This window comes from Heterodontus francisci, chromosome 8, assembly GCF_036365525.1.
Source record: "Heterodontus francisci isolate sHetFra1 chromosome 8, sHetFra1.hap1, whole genome shotgun sequence".
Lineage (NCBI taxonomy): Eukaryota > Metazoa > Chordata > Chondrichthyes > Heterodontiformes > Heterodontidae > Heterodontus > Heterodontus francisci.
The window spans coordinates 37,817,021-37,836,517 of NC_090378.1; the positions used below are offsets into that span (position 1 = coordinate 37,817,021).

At 42.6% G+C, this 19,497-nt stretch overlaps 1 protein-coding gene across 2 annotated transcripts in view; it reads left to right on the forward strand.

Annotated features, from left to right (window-relative positions):
- The window catches only part of kif2c (kinesin family member 2C), a 104,627-nt gene that overhangs the window by 63,346 nt on the left and 21,784 nt on the right, over nt 1-19,497 (forward strand). For both annotated transcript variants that reach the window (XM_068036390.1, XM_068036391.1), the window contains exons 9-14: nt 6,425-6,587; nt 9,295-9,385; nt 12,911-12,974; nt 14,469-14,560; nt 16,441-16,583; nt 17,360-17,564. In XM_068036390.1, the coding sequence (XP_067892491.1) occupies nt 6,425-6,587; nt 9,295-9,385; nt 12,911-12,974; nt 14,469-14,560; nt 16,441-16,583; nt 17,360-17,564 (758 nt within the window). The remainder of the gene's footprint in view (nt 1-6,424; nt 6,588-9,294; nt 9,386-12,910; nt 12,975-14,468; nt 14,561-16,440; nt 16,584-17,359; nt 17,565-19,497) is intronic.

Here is a 19,497-nt window from a genome sequence, read left to right on the forward strand (position 1 = left end):
ATGCCAGCCAAGAGCGACGTCTCAATTCATTCCATCTTCGCTGCCTTCGGAGAATACTTGGCATCAGGTGGCAGGACTATATCTCCAACACAGAAGTCCTTGAAGCGGCCAACACCCCCAGCTTATACACACTACTGAGTCAGCGGCGCTTGAGATGGCTTGGCCATGTGAGCCGCATGGAAGATGGCAGGATCCCCAAAGACACATTGTACAGCGAGCTCGCCACTGGTATCAGACCCACCGGCCGTCCATGTCTCCGCTATAAAGACGTCTGCAAACGCGACATGAAATCGTGTGACATTGATCACAAGTCGTGGGAGTCAGTTGCCAGCATTCGCCAGAGCTGGCGGGCAGCCATAAAGACAGGGCTAAATTGTGGTGAGTCGAAGAGACTTAGTAGTTGGCAGGAAAAAAGACAGAGGCGCAAGGGGAGAGCCAACTGTGCCCCAACAAACAAATTTCTCTGCAGCACCTGTGGAAGAGCCTGTCACTCCAGAATTGGCCTTTATAGCCACTCCAGGCGCTGCTTCACAAACCACTGACCACCTCCAGGCGCGTATCCATTGTCTCTCGAGATAAGGAGGCCCAAAAGAAAAAAGAAAGAAAGAAACCCACTATGTAGTATGACATTGTTATGTATTCGTTTTCATGCATTTTCTATATCAAGTATTCACCTGTGCAGGCAGACATTTTTTTTTGGGTCCGATGTTTGTTTGGGTGTGGTGAATATTGCAGTGTTGTGCAAATTTGGTATAGCTGCTTTCAATTATCTAGAATTGCACAGAATTTTACAGTACATAAATGAACCATTTGGCCCAACAGGTTCATGCTTCACACAAGCCTTTTCCCATCTTACCTCACTTCACCCCGATCAATTCCATATCAATTTTATTCCTTTCTCCCTTACGTTCTTGCCTAGATTCCCTTTTAAGTTCATCTATGCTAATTGCCTTAGCCAGTTCATGTAGTAGTGAACTGAACATTCTCAACACTGAATAAAGAAGTCTCTCCTAAATTCCTTATTGGATTTATTAGTGTCTACTTTTCTACTCACCAGAAGTAAAAGCATCTCCTATTTCTACCCTATCAAACCCCTTCATAATTTTAAAGACCTGTATCAGCTTGCCACTCCATCTTTTCTAGAGAAAGGAGCCTCCAGCCTGTGTTAATCTTTCCTGATAGTTGTACCTTCTCAGTTCTGAGATACGTATAATTTTTTTTGCACTTTCTTCTGTGCTTCTATATCTTTTTTTGTAATCTGGAAATCAGAACTGTGGTTTTGAAGTGGCCTAAGGTTCTATATATATTTCTAATGTTACTTCTCTGCTTTTGAGTTTTATCTCTTGAGAAATAAACCACAATGTTTTTGCTTGCGTTTTTTTAATGGCTTGGTCAATTTGTGTTAATGATCTGTGAATCTGTACCTCTACATTCCTTTGTGCCTCTGTCCCATTTGGACATTTATTTTCCAAGGGGTAGGTGGCCTCTGTTCCTCCTACCAGATGGAGCACCTCTCACTTGTCTAATCTCAAATTCATTTGCCACTTTATATGTCCACTCTAAGTTTGTTAATGTCATCTTGTATTTTGTCTCTTCCTCAATATTGACTATACCCCTAATTAGAGTCAGTTATTTATGGCACAAAAGGAGACTGTTTGGCCCATCATGTCCATGCTGGCTCTCCACAGAGCTATCCACTCAATCCCACTCCCTTCCTCGCTTTTTTTTTCCCCCATAGCCCTGCAAGCTTATTTCCTTCAAGTGGCTATCCAATTTCCTTGTGAAGTCATTGATTGCCCATAAGGGTGGAAGTGGAAACAGAGTTCCAGGTCATTACTGTCCGCTGCATAAAACAGTTCTTCCTCATATTCCCTCTGCATCTCTTGCCCATAACCTTCAATCTGTGTCCACTAGTCTTTGTACCATTAGTTAATGGGAAGTTTTTTCCTTGTCTAACTTATCTAAGCCTCTCCTGATCTTGTACACCTCTTAAATCTTCCCTTAATTTCCTTTGTTCTAAAAAGAACAACCCCATCATTTTCAACCTAACCCTGTAACTAAAATCCTCCATCCCTGGAACCATTCTAGTAAATCTCCTTGGCACCCTCTCAAGAACCTGGACACACTACTCCAGTTGGGGCATAACCAGAGCTTTTATAAATGTTGAGCATAACTTCCCTGTTTTTGTATGCAATGCCTCTATTTATGAAGCCCAAGATCCCATATGCTTTACTAACCACTCTCTCAATATGTCCTGCCACCTTCAAAGATCAATACACGTGCACCCCCAGGTGCTTCTATTCCTGCACACTTTTTAGAAGTGTGCCATTAAGTATTTACTCCTTCTCCCTGTTCCTTCAGCAAAAACACATCACCTCACACTTGTCAGTGTTAAATTCTATCTGGCACCTCTCTGCCCACTCTGATTTTTTTGATTTGATTTAGAGATACAGCACTGAAACAGGCCCTTCGGCCCACCGAGTCTGTGCCGACCATTAACCACCCATTTATACTAAACCTACACTAATCCCATATTCCTACCACATCCTCACCTGTCCCTATATTCCCCTACCACCTACCTATACTTCTTCTCTCCTCTTCTTTGGTATCCTTATCTCGAGAGACAATGGATAAGCGCCTGGAGGTGGTCAGTGATTTGTGAAGCAGCGCCTGGAGTGGCTATAAAGGCCAATTCTAGAGTGACCGGCTCTTCCACAGGTGCTGCAGAGAAATTTGTTTGTCGGGGCTGTTACACAGTTGGCTCTCCCCTTGCGCCTCTGTCTTTTTTCCTGCCAACTGCTAAGTCTCTTCGACTCACCACACTTTAGCCCCGCCTTTATGGCTGCCCGCCAGCTCTGGCGAACGCTGACAACTGACTCCCACGACTTACGATCAATGTCACAGGATTTCATGTTGCGTTTGCAGACGTCTTTAAAGCAGAGACATGGATGGCCGGTGGGTCTGATACCAGTGGCGAGCACACTGTACAATGTGTCTTTGGGGATCCTGCCATCTCAAGCGCCGCTGACTCAGTAGTGTGTATAAGCTGGGGATGTTGGCCGCCTCGAGGACTTCTGTGTTGGAGATACGGTCCTGCCACCTGATGCCAAGTATTCTCCGGAGGCAGCGAAGATGGAATGAATTGAGACGTCGCTCTTGGCTGACATACGTTGTCCAGGCCTAGGGGCAATTTATAATGGCCAATTTCCCTATCAACCTGCAAGTCTTTTGGCTGTGGGAGGGAACCGGAGCACCCAGAGGAAACCCACGCAGACACAGGGCGAACTTGCAAACTCCACACAGGCAGTACCCAGAATTGAACCCGGGTCGCTGGAGCTGTGAGGCTGCGGTGCTAACCACTGTGCCGCCCTGTTCTGCATTCTGTTAGCCTATCTATGTCCTGTTGCAGACAGTTCATATCATTCTCGCTGTTTGCCACACCTCAAGGTTTTGAGATTCTACTCTATTTCAAGATCCAAGTCATTTATATGTAGCAAAAAAAAGCAATGGTCTTCGCACTGACGCTTGGGGAACACCATCCTCTAATGTGAAAAACAACTATTTGCTATGACTCGCTGTTTGCTGTCCTTCAGCCAGTTTTTTTTTATCCAATTAGATACTGACTTTCATTCAATGAGCCTTTTGTGTGGTACCTTTATCAAATGCTTTTTTTAAATCCATATAAATAGCATCCACTGCATTCCCTTTATCAACCTTCTATTACTTCATCACAAAATAGGAGAAGGAGTAGGCCATTCAGCCCATTGAGCCTGCTCTGCCATTCATTACGATCATGACTGATCATCCACTTCAATGCCTTTTTCCCACACTATCCCCATAATCCCTTTGTCATTGATATTTAGAAATCTGTCAATCTCTACTTTAAACATACTCAATGACTGAGCTGGGGTAGAGAATTCCAAAAATTCACAACGCGCTGTGTAAAGTAATTTCTCCTCATCTCAGTCCTAAATGCCATCCCTCTTATTTTGAAATCGTGTCCCCTGGTTCTAAACTCCCCAACCGGGGAAACATCTTGCCTGCATATACCCTGTCTATCCGTTAAGTATTTTGTAGGTTTCAATGAGATTAACCCTCATTCTTCAAAACTCTAGAGAATACAGGCCCAGTTTTCCCAATCTCTCTTCATAGGACAGTCCCACCATCCCAGGAACAGTTCTGGTGAACCTTTTGTTGTACTCCTCTATGGCAATAATATCCTTCCTAAGGTAAGGGGACCAAAACTGCACACAGTACTCCAGGTGTGGTCTAACCAAGGTTCTGTACAATTGAGGCAAGATTTTGCCACTCCTGTACTCAAATCCTCTTGCGATAAAGGCTAACATACCATCAGCCTTCCTGATTGCTTGCTGGTCCTGCATGTGAGCTTTCAATGACTTATTGATGAGGACACCCAGGTCCCTTTGTACATCTACACTTTCTAATCTCTTACCATTTACGTAATAGTCTGCACATCTGTTCCTCCTACCAAAGTGGATTTTTCCACATATTCCATCTGCCATGTTCTTGCCCATTCACTAAGTCTGTCCAAATCCCCTTGAAGCCGCTTTGCATCTTCCTCACAATACACATTCCCACCAAGTTTTCTGTCATCTGCGAACTTGGAAATATTACATTTGGTCCCCACATCCAAATCATTGATATATATTGTGAAAAGCTGGGGCCCAAGTACTGATCCTTGAAGTACCCCACTAGTCACAGCTTGCCAACGTGAGAATAACCTTTTTATCCTTACTCTGCTTTCTCCCTGTTATCCAGTCCTTAATCCATGCCAGTATATTACCTCCTATCCCATGTGCTTTATTTTTGCTAACCAACTTCCTGTGAGGGACTTTATCAAAAGCCTTCTGAAAATCCAAGTATACCAAGTCCACTGACTCCCCTTTATCAATTCTGTTAACATCCACAAGAAACTTCAACAGGTTTGTCAAACATGATTCCCCATTCATAAATCCATGTTGACTATGCCCAATCAGATCATTATTATCAAAGTGTCCATTTATCACATCCTTTTAGTCAAGCATGATATCCTTTTACAAATCCATGCTGGCTCTCCTTAATGAACTAACCTATCCAAGTGTCTTGATTTTTCTCTTCCCCCAATTCATGCCCAATTTAAGGGCCTCATCTAGCTGCTGCTGGAATTGGCCCAGTGGTGGGCAGGCTTGTTGCCACATGGAGAGCATGCCAAGCAAACCTGCGCAGGTTGTTTGCCAGCTTTGGGGTGGAGGGTGGTGTCTCTCTTCTTAAAAGGCACTTAGTGCCTGAACAAGGGACCTGGCATTGGGGGAGGTGCTGAGAGGACCCCCCCAACCACCCCTGCAAAAACCCCACCCATCCTGGGGCCAGTGCTTCCATTGAGTCCTGTACAAGCAGTCACCACTTCCACAGTGGCGCTGCTCTGTTAAAGAGCTGCTGACCTCTACCGCGATTTGGTGGGCCTTCCCCAGACAAGGTGACGCGGGGATCTCGACCACCGGTGAGAGCTCCATCAGCCAGATAAAATCCCGGCCACAATTTCCCATCATCCACCAGTCTGAGTAAATACCTTTGTAACTGTTGCACGCTTCTTTCAGTTTTGCAGCCAGTTTGCTATCCATTCTGCTATTTGACTCCAGATGTTCTAACTTTAGTCATGAGTCTACGATGTGGTACCCTTATCCAAGTCCTTTTGAAAGTCCATTTATATTGCATCCATTGTAATACCCTTGTCTGCTTTGTTACTCCTTCAAAGAATTCAATAACATGACCTTCCTTTTGAAATCCTGCTGACCTTTGTTATTTTTTTTAAAGTTTGAGCTTTAATTGAAATTGCTAAAGTAGCAATTTGTTAAGCTATAGTGTGCAGTGGAATATTGCTGATCATCTACCAGTGCCAAATGCAACTGTTCTTACCCACTCACCTGATTATTTCCCAGTAGCATATGGCGCAGTAATTTATTTGGCCATATTATAGCATCAGTTATTCCATTTAAGTCAAAGGAGGTGAGACTAACTGGCATAAAAATCATTTAAGTAATCTAGATTAAACTCATTTTTCATTGGCAAGATGCCACTATCGGATAAAAAGGCTTTCCTCTGAACAGAAATGCCTGATCAAGACTTGTATCGTCATCTTGTATAATTGAGGAAAGGAAAATTTAATGAGCTGTGGGTGAAAAGTTTCAAATCCTTGTTGCATTGAATGTAACACATATTTTTGAAGAAATAAAGTAACTTTTCTTTTCAATCTCTGACCATGATCTGTCACTAAATACTGGAGAATTTTGGTAGGCTATTCTAGTCAGTGCAATCCAAAAGTATATTGAGCATCTAGCTTAAATTAGCTAACCTGGAATCGGATGTAATTTCTTAAATTAAACTCTTAACGTTCAGCCTTAATTTTGTACTTTCGCTTCCACAGAAAAGGCAAAAAGAGAGATTGATGTCATTACAGTTTCCAGCAAAAATGTAGTTCTGGTACATGAGCCAAAGATGAAGGTTGATCTCACCAAATACCTGGATAACCAGCCCTTCAGATTCGACTATGCCTTGGATGATTTTGTTACCAATGACGAAGTGTACAGGTATTCCAGTTTAAATTAGTTTTGGAATTGGTGTTTAAATATTACTAATGCTAGGCTCTCACTTGAAACTTTCTCGTGGGAGAGATGAGAATGACTATTGGATTTTATTCTCCTAAAAGTTCTCCGTGACCGTGTGGGTTTTCGCCGGGTGCTCCAGTTTCCTCCCACAGCCAAAGACTTGCAGGTTGATAGGTAAATTGGCCATTGTAAATTGCCCCTAGTGTAGATAGGTGATAGGGAATATGGGATTATTGCAGGGTTAGTATAAATGGGTGGTTGTTGGTCGGCACAGACTTGGTGGGCCGAAGGGCCTGTTTCAGTGCTGTATCTCTAAATAAAAAAATAAATAAAAGATATGTAAGGCTGTTAAAAGACTTATTGGTAGCATACCTTTCACCATGAAGGCTTGTTTGGTGTTGACCTTTTTTCCAGGAATAGCTTGTTCATAATCCAGCTTTGCAGTGAGTAATAGTGCTCCTTTTAAGATAAATTTATTTAAAATTTAAGACTTTGTACGTAAGATTTGGACCCTGGCTTCATGGGCTTCTTGCCAAATTTTCCCCCTCATCATGATTATTTTACTTAATCTTTCAAGTTAAAATGGTGTGTTTTTTTTTTAGATTAAAGGATTTTAGCAGCATAATGTGTGTTTCAGACAATTCCCTTTTATTAAAGTTATTTCATAAAGTAGTGATAAAAATGGTGCCAGTTTAATTTTTGGGCTGGAGTTGCTAAAACTTTGATAGTGCACAAATTGTATTTTATCTTGTGCTTGATACCTCTAAAGTTGAAGCTCCCTTTTTTAAGTCGTTACTTCAGTTGCTTGACTGGAAAACTTAACTCAAATGCATGTTTTATTTGTGACATTTTACTGGTATGGTATCCATTTAACAAACGTAGCACAGATGTATTCGTCTTTGCTCGTGTGCTATTTCTATTCAATCACTAAATAGGACTTGAGATCAAACCTTGGATTTTTGTTCTAGAACCAGTACACTGATTCTGAATTAAAGCAATTGCAGCATTTTATAAACTGACAGCTAGCAGAAGAAATGAAATTTATACTGTGGACTTAATTAAGCTGGAAATAAATTTGGGGTGGTGCATTTTAGTAGGATGAATAAGGAGGCCACCTAACCCTTGGGAAGTCGTCTAAGTGGGATAGCGCTCAAAGGAATCTCCTGGGCACAGATATACAAGTGTTAAATGTAACAGTGCAGGTTAATAAAGCCATAATGGCCTGGACAACGTATGCCAGCCAAGAGCGACGTCTCAATTCATTCCATCTTCGCTGCCTTCGGAGAATACTTGGCATCAGGTGGCAGGACTATATCTCCAACACAGAAGTCCTTGAAGCGGCCAACATCCCCAGCTTATACACACTACTGAGTCAGCGGCGCTTGAGATGGCTTGGCCATGTGAGCCGCATGGAAGATGGCAGGATCCCCAAAGACGCATTGTACAGCGAGCTCGACACTGGTATCAGACCCACCGGCGTCCATGTCTCCGCTATAAAGACGTCTGCAAACGCGACATGAAATCGTGTGACATTGATCACAAGTCGTGGGAGTCAGTTGCCAGCATTCGCCAGAGCTGGCGGGCAGCCATAAAGACAGGGCTAAATTGTGGCGAGTCGAAGAGACTTAGTAGTTGGCAGGAAAAAAGACAGAGGCGCAAGGGGAGAGCCAACTGTGCAACAGCCCCGACAAACAAATTTCTCTGCAGCACCTGTGGAAGAGCCTGTCACTCCAGAATTGGCCTTTATAGCCACTCCAGGCACTGCTTCACAAACCACTGACCACCTCCAGATGCGTATCCATTGTCTCTCGAGATAAGGAGGCCCAAAAGAAAAAAGAAAGAATTGTGTTAACAAAGTACTGGGGTTAATTTTGAGAGGAATAGAATTCAAAAGCAGAAGTTAACTATGTATAGAACCTTGGTTAGATCACCCTTTGAGTATTATGTGTGGTTCCAGTCATCTTTATTACAGCAATGATAGAGAAGCACAGGAAAAAGTTGTACCCTCTCAGTACAAAAAAGATTTACTGCTCAAAGTCTGAAAAGGCTAGGGATCTTTCTCTCCAGAAGAGAGAAGACTGGGAGGTGACCTGATGACTTTAAAATTATGAAGGGGTTGATAGGGTAGATGTGGCGATGATGTTTCCACCGGTGGGAGAGTCAAAAAGTAGAGGCCATAAATATAACCTAATCGCTAATAAATCCAATAAAGAATTCAGGAAAGTGGTGAGAATGTGGAACTTCTTACTGCATGCAGTGGTTGAGGTGAATAGCAAATGCATTTAAGGGGAATTTGGATGAAAAAATGAAGGAGAAAGGAATAGAAGGATGCATTGATAGACTGAGATGAAAAGGAGTGGGGAATGCTCATATGGACCATAGGTGCCAGCATAGACTGGTTGGGCTAAATGGCCTGTTCGTGTGAGTTGTAAAATTTTGTGGTGGTACAAACTATTTTGCTATTAACTTTTTCAGATTTGTGAATCTCTAAAACAAATGCTTCACCAGAATAGAGAAATATTTCAGAATGGAGTTATGCAATGATCTGGTCCTGTTTCTAAATAGTTTAGTTCTGCAGTAAAATCTTCATTTTGTTCTTTAGCAGCTAAACCCTTGAACTTTATTGTGGGTGCTATTGAAGGGATGCTGCAGAGTTTTGTGACATTTTTAAATTTTGATCTATTATCAGATTCACAGCAAAGCCTTTAGTACAGACCATCTTTGAGAGAGGAATGGCTACCTGTTTTGCCTATGGACAGACTGGAAGTGGTAAAACTCATGTAAGTTTCTGTACAGTTATCTGCTATAACATCTATTACTCTTGATTTGTAATGTCTGTTAACATGGAAATCTATTTATGCACAAATTCTTAAAGTTGCTTAATTAAAACAACAGTATAAATTCATTGAAATAAAAATAACCGAATTAGCAGCATTTTTTTATTCTTTCACGGGATGTGGACTTCGCTGGCTAGGCCAGTATTTATCGTCCATCCCTAATTGCCCTTGAGAAGGTGGTGTGAACAGCCATCTTGAAATGCTGCAGTTCATGTGGTGTAGGTACACCCACAGTGCTGATGGGAAGGGAGTTCCAGGATTCTGACCAAGTGACAGTGATGGAATGGCGATTATAGTTCCAAGTCAGGATGGCGGGGAACTTGCAGGTGGTGGTGTTCCCATGCATCTGCTGCCCTTGTCCTTCTAAGTGATGGAAGTATTGGTTTGGAAGGTACTGTCGAAGAAGCCTTGGTGAGGTGTTGCAGTGCATCTTTTAGATGGTACACACTGCTGCTGCTATGCGTCAGTGGTGGAGGGTGTAAATGTTGAAGATGGTGGGTGGGGTGTCCATCAAGCAGGCTGCTTTGTCCTGGATGGTGTTGAGCTTCTTGAGTGTTGTTGGAGCTGCACCTATCCAGGCAAGTGGAGAGTATTCCATCACACTCCTGACTTGTGCCTTTGTAGATGGTACTCGGGTTTTGAGGAGTCAGGAGGCGAGTTACTTGCTGCAAAACTCCCAGCTTCTGACCTACTCTTGTATCCACATTATTTATATGGCTGCTCCAGTTCAGTTTCTGGTCAGTGGTAACCCCCAGGATATTAATGGGGGATTCAGCAATGGTAATGCCATTGAATGTCATGGGGAGATGTTTAGATTCTCTTTTGTTGCAGATGGTCATTGCCTAGCACTTGTGTGGCACGAATGTTACTTGCCACTTATCAGCCCAGGCCTGGATATTGTCCAGGTCTTGCTGCATCTGGACACTGACTGCTTCAGTATCTGAAAAGTCGCAAATGGTGCTAAACACTGCAGTCATCAACGAACATCCCCACTTCTGACCTTTATGATGGAGGGTAGGTCATTGATGAAGCAGCTCAAGATGGTTGGGCCTAGGACACTACCCTGAGGAACTCCTACAGTGATGTCCTGGGACTGAGATGATTGACCTTCAACAACCACAGCCATCTTCCTTTGTGCTAGGTCTCCGATTCCCATTGACTCCAGTTTTGGTAGCGCTCCTTTATGCCATACTGTCAAATGCTGCCTTGATGTCCTGGACAGATGCATCTGTGATGGGTAGATTGGTGAGAACGAGGTCAAGTCACTTCTTCCTTCTTGTTGGCTCCCTCACCACCTGCTGCAGACCCAGTCCAGTAGCTTTGTCCTTTAGGGTTCAGTCAGTAGTGGTGCTACTGAGCCACTCTTGGTGATGATGGACATTGAAGTCCCCCACCCAGAGTACATTCTGTGCCCTTGCCACCTTCAGTGCTTCTTTCAAGTGGTGTTCAACATGGAGGAGTATCGATTCATCAGCTGAGGGTTGGGGGTTAGAGGGATCTAAGCAAAATTGTTTGTGCTCCTAATTGTGTTCAAGGTAACACACTTCTGCTTCCCTAGGTTACTAATCCAGACCCACTATACACTTAACATTTTTTTTAAACTTTTTACTATTTCCTTAATTTGTACGAGCTCCCGCTGATACTTTGCACTTGATTGTTGCATAATGTATGTTCACGTTTTTATATTAAACTGAGTGTCTCCTGACAATGCAAAGCATGCGCAGAGCGATCGCTGACATCATTTGTGCATTTGAACATTGCCAGCTTGCCAGTACGAATCCACACATGCACACGGCGGCGTCACCACATAATGGCATCAGACGTAATGACGTCAGTGTTGCCTCACCTCTCTGGCCACGATCGCCGCCTCCGTTTTTCCGCACACCTGCACCCACAACACTATATCCTGTGATCACCACTTCTTTTACCCACTCCGTCCTGTGCCTGTTTGCGCGCCTTTCTTTCCCACTCCATTCTGCCTTTCTCTCCCCGTCTCGTCGCTCACTCCCCACCCTCCTGGCTGCTTCTCCAGTCGTTGAGGTGGGGAACGGCAATCAGTTACACGCGGGAGGGAGCAGTGAAGGAAAGCGGCAATCGCAGGAGGGAACAGGAAACTGTGGGGTGATTTGAGGCATCTGTCGTGGGATGGATCAGGGTACTGTTGGGGCTGGGGTGAAGGTGCCGATCATGGCTGTTGATGAGTGAAAGGGGATTTGGGTTCATTGGAGACAGAGCTAATGTTATCTGTAAGGTCTCTTGAAGCTAATTTCTATTGTTCTTTCTGCTCCCTGATGCCGAAAGGATAGCAATCAAAGCATCTACTTTGGATATTCTGACTAGTTTTGGAGGCCTTTTCTGCTGGGGTGGGTGAACACACGCAAATATCCAGTGCCACAGCTACATTATGCACTGCATTGAATCTTTCTGATAATTGGCAGAGGTTGGTATTGGACTCCACCGTGACCCCTGCCATCTTTCTGATGCTCCAAGATAGTGCTTATCCAGTATAATTATTTTTTTGTAAAATCCAAGATCCTAGATAGCTTACCTTGGCTGCTCTAGGTGAGACCATTTAAACTTCCTAAAATGCAAGAGAGATGAAACACTTCCACAGTCAATTGCCCCAACGCTGCCACCACCACCCCAAAAAGAAGTGTAACACCTTTTTGAGTCTCCGATACCCAGTCCCAAACGGACTGTCTCCTCTACAGTCTCTTGAGACATGCAGGTCTGGCTCCTCTTAAATTTGATATTCACTGATCTGGTTACTGTCTTTATCAATCAGGTTACCTACTTTCTCCAGTGCTGCCGTTGTGCCTTTTAAGCAGCAGCAGCATGTTTTATGTGTTCTCCTTTTTTGGCTGCTATTTCTTGTCTTTGCAAGAGTTTTCCCAGGCTATATTTGCACAGCTTGCATGCCTCTGCAACTTTGTAATTAGCTGACCCACAATTTATAACAGCACATGACTTCAAGGTAGGTGGCAGTGCCTCTGCACCTCTGATCCAGTAGCCCTGTCAGAATCTCAGGGCCCATGTCTTGTATCAGGGTAAGCGCAGATACATTTAGAGTTCTCTAACTAGTGATATTTGCTCTACAGCTACTTGTTTAGTGCAAAATCTCTACTGGAAGTATAACTGATTTATCACCATTACTGATTCTTGTTCACTTAATGCGTGTCTTTGTCACTCCATCTCTGACAAATTTTCTAACTTATAACTTTGTTATCCAAGAACTAACTTTGGTACCCTTAACATGTTGGGGAATTGTTTCGGGGGGGTGGTGGTGGAAGAAAGAAGTTTAGTATCGTGAGCAATTTAAAGAGTACACATTTACATAAATTAGTGACTGCTATTGTGAGGATGTTTTCAATTATTGGCCACTGTATTCCTTGGTACTTCAGATATTCAGCAGAGCGCACAGTCCAGAACCAAATTATTTTAAAGTTCATTTCTCTTTTTTTCATGCAGACTATGGGTGGTGACTTCTCTGGGAAAAACCAAGACTGTTCAAAAGGAATCTATGCTTTTGCAAGTAAGCAATGGACAAAAATGGTTGTGAAATATATTTTGCAAGCTTCAACAATTCTTGGATACCAACACTCCTCCAGATCCTTGTTCCTGTTCACTTTCCTCTGAGCCCATTCCTCCTTCCGATCTTGCCCTCTGCTGTGCTTTCACTCACTATACCATCTGGCCTTCCCATCTCTGACCTCAAGCAGTTAGTCCTCAACTTTCACCACCTTGCATCTCCAATGAATTATGAGCTTGTCACTGCTGAGCCCTCCTTCCTTCACCTCTGTGCCCACTTCTTTGGACAGGAGTCTTCCCCCTGCACAGTGGACTCTGCCATCACCAGAATTCTCATTTGCACCTGATCTCCTCCCTCTGGCCTCTTACCCTCCAGATCTTTTCATTTGGGAACTGCTATCATTGTTGATTATCTCTCTCTTTTTCTACTCTGCTCATTAACTGTCTAATCTCCCTCTCTTTTGAACTTGCAGCACTCCATTCTCTGGTCCAGCTCTAACATTGTCATCAAATGTACTGAGAGGGTGGCGCTGTTGTTGTTTTGGCACAGGCTGAACATCAACCCTCCAAAGCCACCTCTTGCCTCTCCCTGGACCATGAGTGCGCCACTGAACATCAAACCATAGTTTCCTAGATCTCACTTTTCCCACTGATCTTATCTGGGGATCTTCCCTCCAACCTCATAGTTCCCCAACCCCGCACAGCCTGCTTCTACCTCCTTCCCAAGATCCACAAATAGGACTGCCCTGTTCTTGCCCCATGGAACTGATTTCTTTGTATCTCAACTGTTTTTTCTACTCTTGTCCAGTCTCTTCCCATTTACATTCATAACTCTTCCAAAGCCGTCTACCACTTTAACAGTTTCGAGTTTCTTTTTCCTGTCTCCTTTTCACCATGGGCATCCAATCCTCTGTCTGTTGCTCGCCTTCAAGCATCCGCTCACCTGTTGTTTTAATTCTCTGCCCCGCTGCCATTCTGACCTCTCTGTCCTTGGCCTCCTGTACTGTTCCAATGACGCTCAAAGCAAGCTCTCAACAACACCTTGTCTTTCGATTGTAAGTATTTTACAGCCTTCTGGAATCCACATTTGCACTCAACGAGTTGAGATCATAACCACATTCTTTTGGATAGAAGCTGTTGATATGTTTCTGCTATTCCTTAATACAACTGCTCTAGACCTATCTTTTTCATTTCTTTGCTTCTCCCATTACCATTCCCTTTTGCCTTTCACCAATATTCCTTTAGTCATAAGTGTCTCTACTTGCTTAAAGCCCGTTAATCTCTTAACATTCCTGTTCTGATGCAAGGTCATCAACTTGAAATGTTAACTTTGTTTTTCTCTCTCCACAGATGCTGTCTGACCTGAACATTTGCATTTTCAGTCTTTCTTTCAGATTTCCAGGATCTGCAGTATTTTGCTTTTGTATTGGTGTGGAATATCTTAACTTTTAATTTGCCTGTTAGACAATAATCAGGTTTCCATTTTTTTTTTCTACAGCTCAGGATGTGTTTTTGCTGCTTGAACAGCCCCGATACAAGGATCTTAATCTGAAAGTATCCGTAAGCTTTTTTGAAATCTATAGTGGTAAGGTAAGTTCACGCTTCATGAATAAAATGGTATAAATGAACAAAATTATACATCAGAGCTACATGAAAATCACAAATATAGAAAACACGTTCGGGAGGTTAGCAAGGAGCTTAAAAGGAATTATGAAAAAGGCTAACAAATGTAAAAATAGTTGCAGGTAGGGCTGCGCAGCAGAAAAGGGAGTGTTGTGGAAGAAGGAGGTATGGCAGTTTTATTTTAAACTTGTCTATGCACTTACTATCTGTAAAATGCTGCTTTTTTGTCAACTTTTCTCATTTCTAAGTGTCGGCATAAGAATGGTATGATGGCAAATGCCTATATAAATTTATCCTGCAGTAATTGCACCTTCTCACCAATAATGTAAGGCTAATATGCTAGGAACAATCAAGATGCCAAAGTCCAGTTATCCCTTGTCCTTTAACTAAATGATGGAAGTGAGAATGTAGTTGTACTAAAAGTTGTGGAACATGCCTTAGAGATGGAGGAAGAATTAGTTCTGAATGAATTAGCAGAACTCTAGGTGGATAAGTCACCATGCCCAGATGGCATGCATCTCAGACTACTGAAAGAAGCCGGAGGAGCTAGCAGAACCTTTGTGACCACAATTTTTTAAATCTTCAAATAAGCAGTTTATGTTGGAGCTGGAAAGTAGCCAATGTAATATGCCTATGCAAGAAAGAAGCAGAATAAATTAAATGGCTACAGTTAGTCTAATATCAGGTATAGACTAACTTACAATCCTGTCTGGGTAAATAATGTAGTAGGTGTGATGTAAATTGATTTTCAGAAGGTGTTCAATACAAAGGCTTGTTAAACAATCAGATGTAGTGTATACAAAAAAAAAAGTAGCAGCATGTTGGAATGTTGGTTGCAGGTATCACTTAATGGATGTTGCTTGGACTGGGGAAAGATTGGATTCATGTTTTTTGGGGTATGGGAATTCAGTTAAGATTGGTGATGATGCAGAACTAAAGATCTAAAAGCCAAGAGCGCATAGAGCAGAGCTTCACTAGAATGATGCCAGGGATGGGAACCTAAAGTTGTGAGGAGGTGAGATACCCGGACTATTTCCACTACAGCAGAGAAAATGGTATGATGGTAAGTTTTTAAAATTTATGAAGCATTTTGGAGTGAATAGGGAAAAACTATTTCTCTGGTTGTAGCGTCCATGATGAAGGATCATTAATTTAAAATTTTAAGTGAGGAAAGAGGCTCAGAGAAATTTCTTTTACATGGACTGTTCAAGCATGGCACAAGGACATGGTTGCAAAAAGGGAACCCAAAGCAAAATCCTGATGATTTCACAATCATTGGGATTTTTTAGGGGGGAGTGGGGGTGGGGGGTGGAAATGGATATATTTGAAACTGAAGATGGCACTTGACCATGGGGAAAGTGAGCAGCGCAGTGGGATTTCTTTGGATCACACAGGATGCCAAGATTTGTCTACCTTTTATCTTTGTAGTTGCCTCTCCCTATTTTTTTCACACTTCAAAGGAAATTTCAGCCCTTCCCATCTCCCAACCTAACGAGCGTACTATGAAGAAAACGTTCAGCTGAGAGGAGTTGTCTTTACAATCACAGCTGGCTTCATCAGGAAGCGAGAGAGACTTTTCCCGTTTTGTTTTTTTTTAGTTGTTTTTTCCCTTACTGTCCAAGCCCTGCATGCCACTGAGATTCCAGGTGTTGAGGTTACTATCTTTTTTTAAAATCCTAATCATTTCCCCACCCACCCATCCCCTAAATTATGCCACAAACTAGTGAAGCAAAGGTCGTTTCTGTGGTCCGAGAGAGAGAAAACTGAAAATGTAATGTTCTGAACAGTGAGTGAAACCAAATATTATTCATCCACTTGGCTTACTGATTGACCTAAGTCTCTTACAGGTATTTGATCTCTTGAACAAGAAAACTAAGCTCCGTATAATGGAAGACAATAAACAACAGGTACAGATTGTAGGGCTCCTGGAACAGAACGTCTTCTGTGTAGATGATGTGATCATGAATATTGATATGGGGAATAATTACAGGTAACTACTCCACGTTTTTCCCACCACCAATGTTTGTCACCTATTTCTTGAAGAAACCTCACTTTTATTCCCCCAGATTCTCTTGCCTTAGAAATATGGCCAGTATAGAAACGGACTTAATTTTCTCCATGTATTTGCGCAATTGTTCTTGAGCACATGCCTGTATCACAGGAGTATGTTGAGCTGTCCCTGGCTGTTCAATAACCTGTCTTCAAATTGTGGTGTTTACACTGTAAAGTATTTCCTTTCTGATGTGGTATAATTTATAATGTATAATCTATTTTGAGTGATGGCTGGTCACTTTAAATCTGTCGTTTACCAGGCTGGCAGCAATGTTTTTTTAAAAAAAAATTGAAACTCAGATTAGTCTTGTTTAAAATATGTTGAGGGTAATCTTGATGAGAATGACCATAATGCACTTAAAAGCGCCACCTAATATGTGCTTGCTTTGTTCTGAAAGTATTCAAGCAAGGTAACTATTGGATAGAGGGTGTAAAGTCTCACTAGATGTCCAAGTGTGAAAAATAGAACCTGAACCCATGAAAAGGACCATGATAGATGGCAAAATCTGATGTCGTTGCAGGTTTGGGGTACCACCAGCAAGCACTCGTGTTTTTAAAATTCAGCAGAAGCTAAAACACCAAGTGTGAAAGAAGAATCTCAGGGTTCTGAAAATGAAATCTTTAAATCCCCTCTAAACTAATGGAATGGATAGTATCTGCTTACTGTCTGCTTGTATAGGGTTAAAAGTTTAAAGGTTGTTTTTGTTTTTGTAGGACATCTGGGCAAACCTCTGCAAATAACAACTCCTCCAGGTCCCATGCAGTCTTCCAGATTATTCTTAGGAGGAATGATAAGCTTTACGGTCAGTTTTCCCTTATTGATCTGGCTGGAAACGAGCGAGGTGCTGATACCAACAGTGCAGATCGACAAACGCGAATGGAGGGGGCAGAGATTAATAAAAGCCTACTTGCCTTGAAGGTAACAATACACATGCAAACGTAGATTAGAGATACAGCACTGAAACAGGCCCTTCGGCCCACCGAGTCTGTGCCGAACATCAAACACCCATTTATACTAATCCTACACTAATCCCATATTCCTACCAAATATCCCCACCTGTCCCTATATTTCCCAACCACCTACCTATACTAGTGACAATTTATAATGGCCAATTTACCTATTAACCTGCAAGTCTTTTGGCTTGTGGGAGGAAACCGGAGCACCCGGAGAAAACCCACGCAGACACAGGGAGAACTTGCAAACTCCACACAGGCAGTACCCGGAATCGAACCCGGGTCCCTGGAGCTGTGAGGCTGCGGTGCTAACCACTGCGCCACTGTGCCGCCCATCTCAAACAGTACTGGACCATCTCAAACTTTTGCATGTTCTGCCTCATGAGCTACTCTTGTTCGTTCTTTAATTTTTAAGAATGATAGTACTCCAGGAAGGAGTTAGTGACCTTCAGGGAGAAAGTAGCCTAAAAAGGTGTTAGTTGCATTAATATGAACTTAGAATCTTAAGCACCAAAGGAGGTCATTTAGCCCATCATGGCTGTGCCAGCTGTTTGAAAGAGCTTTCCAATTAGTCCCACTCCTCCATAAACCTGCAATTCTTTTTTTCCTTTATCATGTAACTATCCAATTCCCCCTTGAATCTGCTTCCACCACTCTTTCAGGCAGTGCATTCCAGATCGTTACAACTCTCTGCTCCTCTTTTTGTCTCCCTCTTTTTTGTTTTGCCAGTTATTTAATCTACGTCCTCTGGTTACCAATCCAGCCACCAGTGAGAACAGTTTCTCCTCTCTCGAAACCCCCCAGTAATCTTTTCTCCTTTTAAGGAGAACAATCCCAGCTTTTTTGGTCTTCCAAAACCAAGATATTTGCTTGACTGCCAGTGTAATTAATGTAAGACAGTTATGTTGACTTTTGCAAAGGAAGGACTTGAACTAGATTTTGGGGAGTAAAAGCCCATGGAATTATGAGGGAAGTGGTAGTATGAATATGAATTGACTCATCACTGAGAAGCCAAGGTTAATGGTGAATGGATATTTTTCAGACTGGGGGGTGGTTTGTAGTAGGTGTTCCAGTTTGGGGTCTATTACTCTTCAGTCTCAATTGTTTATAAAAGCTGGGGTTTAGGGAGCAGCATTATAAAGTTTGCAGATGATGCAAAACTTCTTGTAAAGTAATGGACAGTGATGAGGATAGTTACAGGTTTCAGAATGGTGATTGGGCAGAAGGATGGCAGATGTGAGAAGTGTAAAGTAATGCACTTTGGGAGGGTTTCAATGGCAAAGCAATATACTATAATGGACACTATTTTGAAAAGTGTAGGTGAGCAGAGAGACCTTGGTGTCCATTTACACAATCCGTAAAGGTGGCAGGGCAAGTTGATATGGTAGTTTTAAACAACGCATATGGGTTACCTGAGCTTCTAAATGGAGGAATAGAATGTAAAAACAAAGAGATCTTATAGAACTTTCTATAACTCACCTGGTTAGGCCTCAGCCAGAGTATTGTGGACAATTCTGAGCATAACACTTCAAGAAAAACGTAGAGACCTTTAGAAAGGATACAGAGGAGGTTTACTAGGATGCTACCAGGAATGAGCCTGTCAGAGCCTGTCACTCCAGAATTGGCCTTTATAGCCACTCCAGGCGCTGCTTCACAAACCACTGACCACCTCCAGGCGCGTATCCATTGTCTCTCGAGATAAGGAGGCCCAAAAGACCAGGAATGAGGGATTTCAGTTATCAAGAAAAGTTCAAAAAGTTAGGACTGTTTTGGAACAGAGGAGGTTGAGGTAACATACTATAGAGGTTTATCATAGTTAAGGATCCTCTAGGGAAGAGTGATCATAGCATGCTAGAATTTCAAATTCAGTTTGAGGGTGAGAAACTGGAGTCCCACAC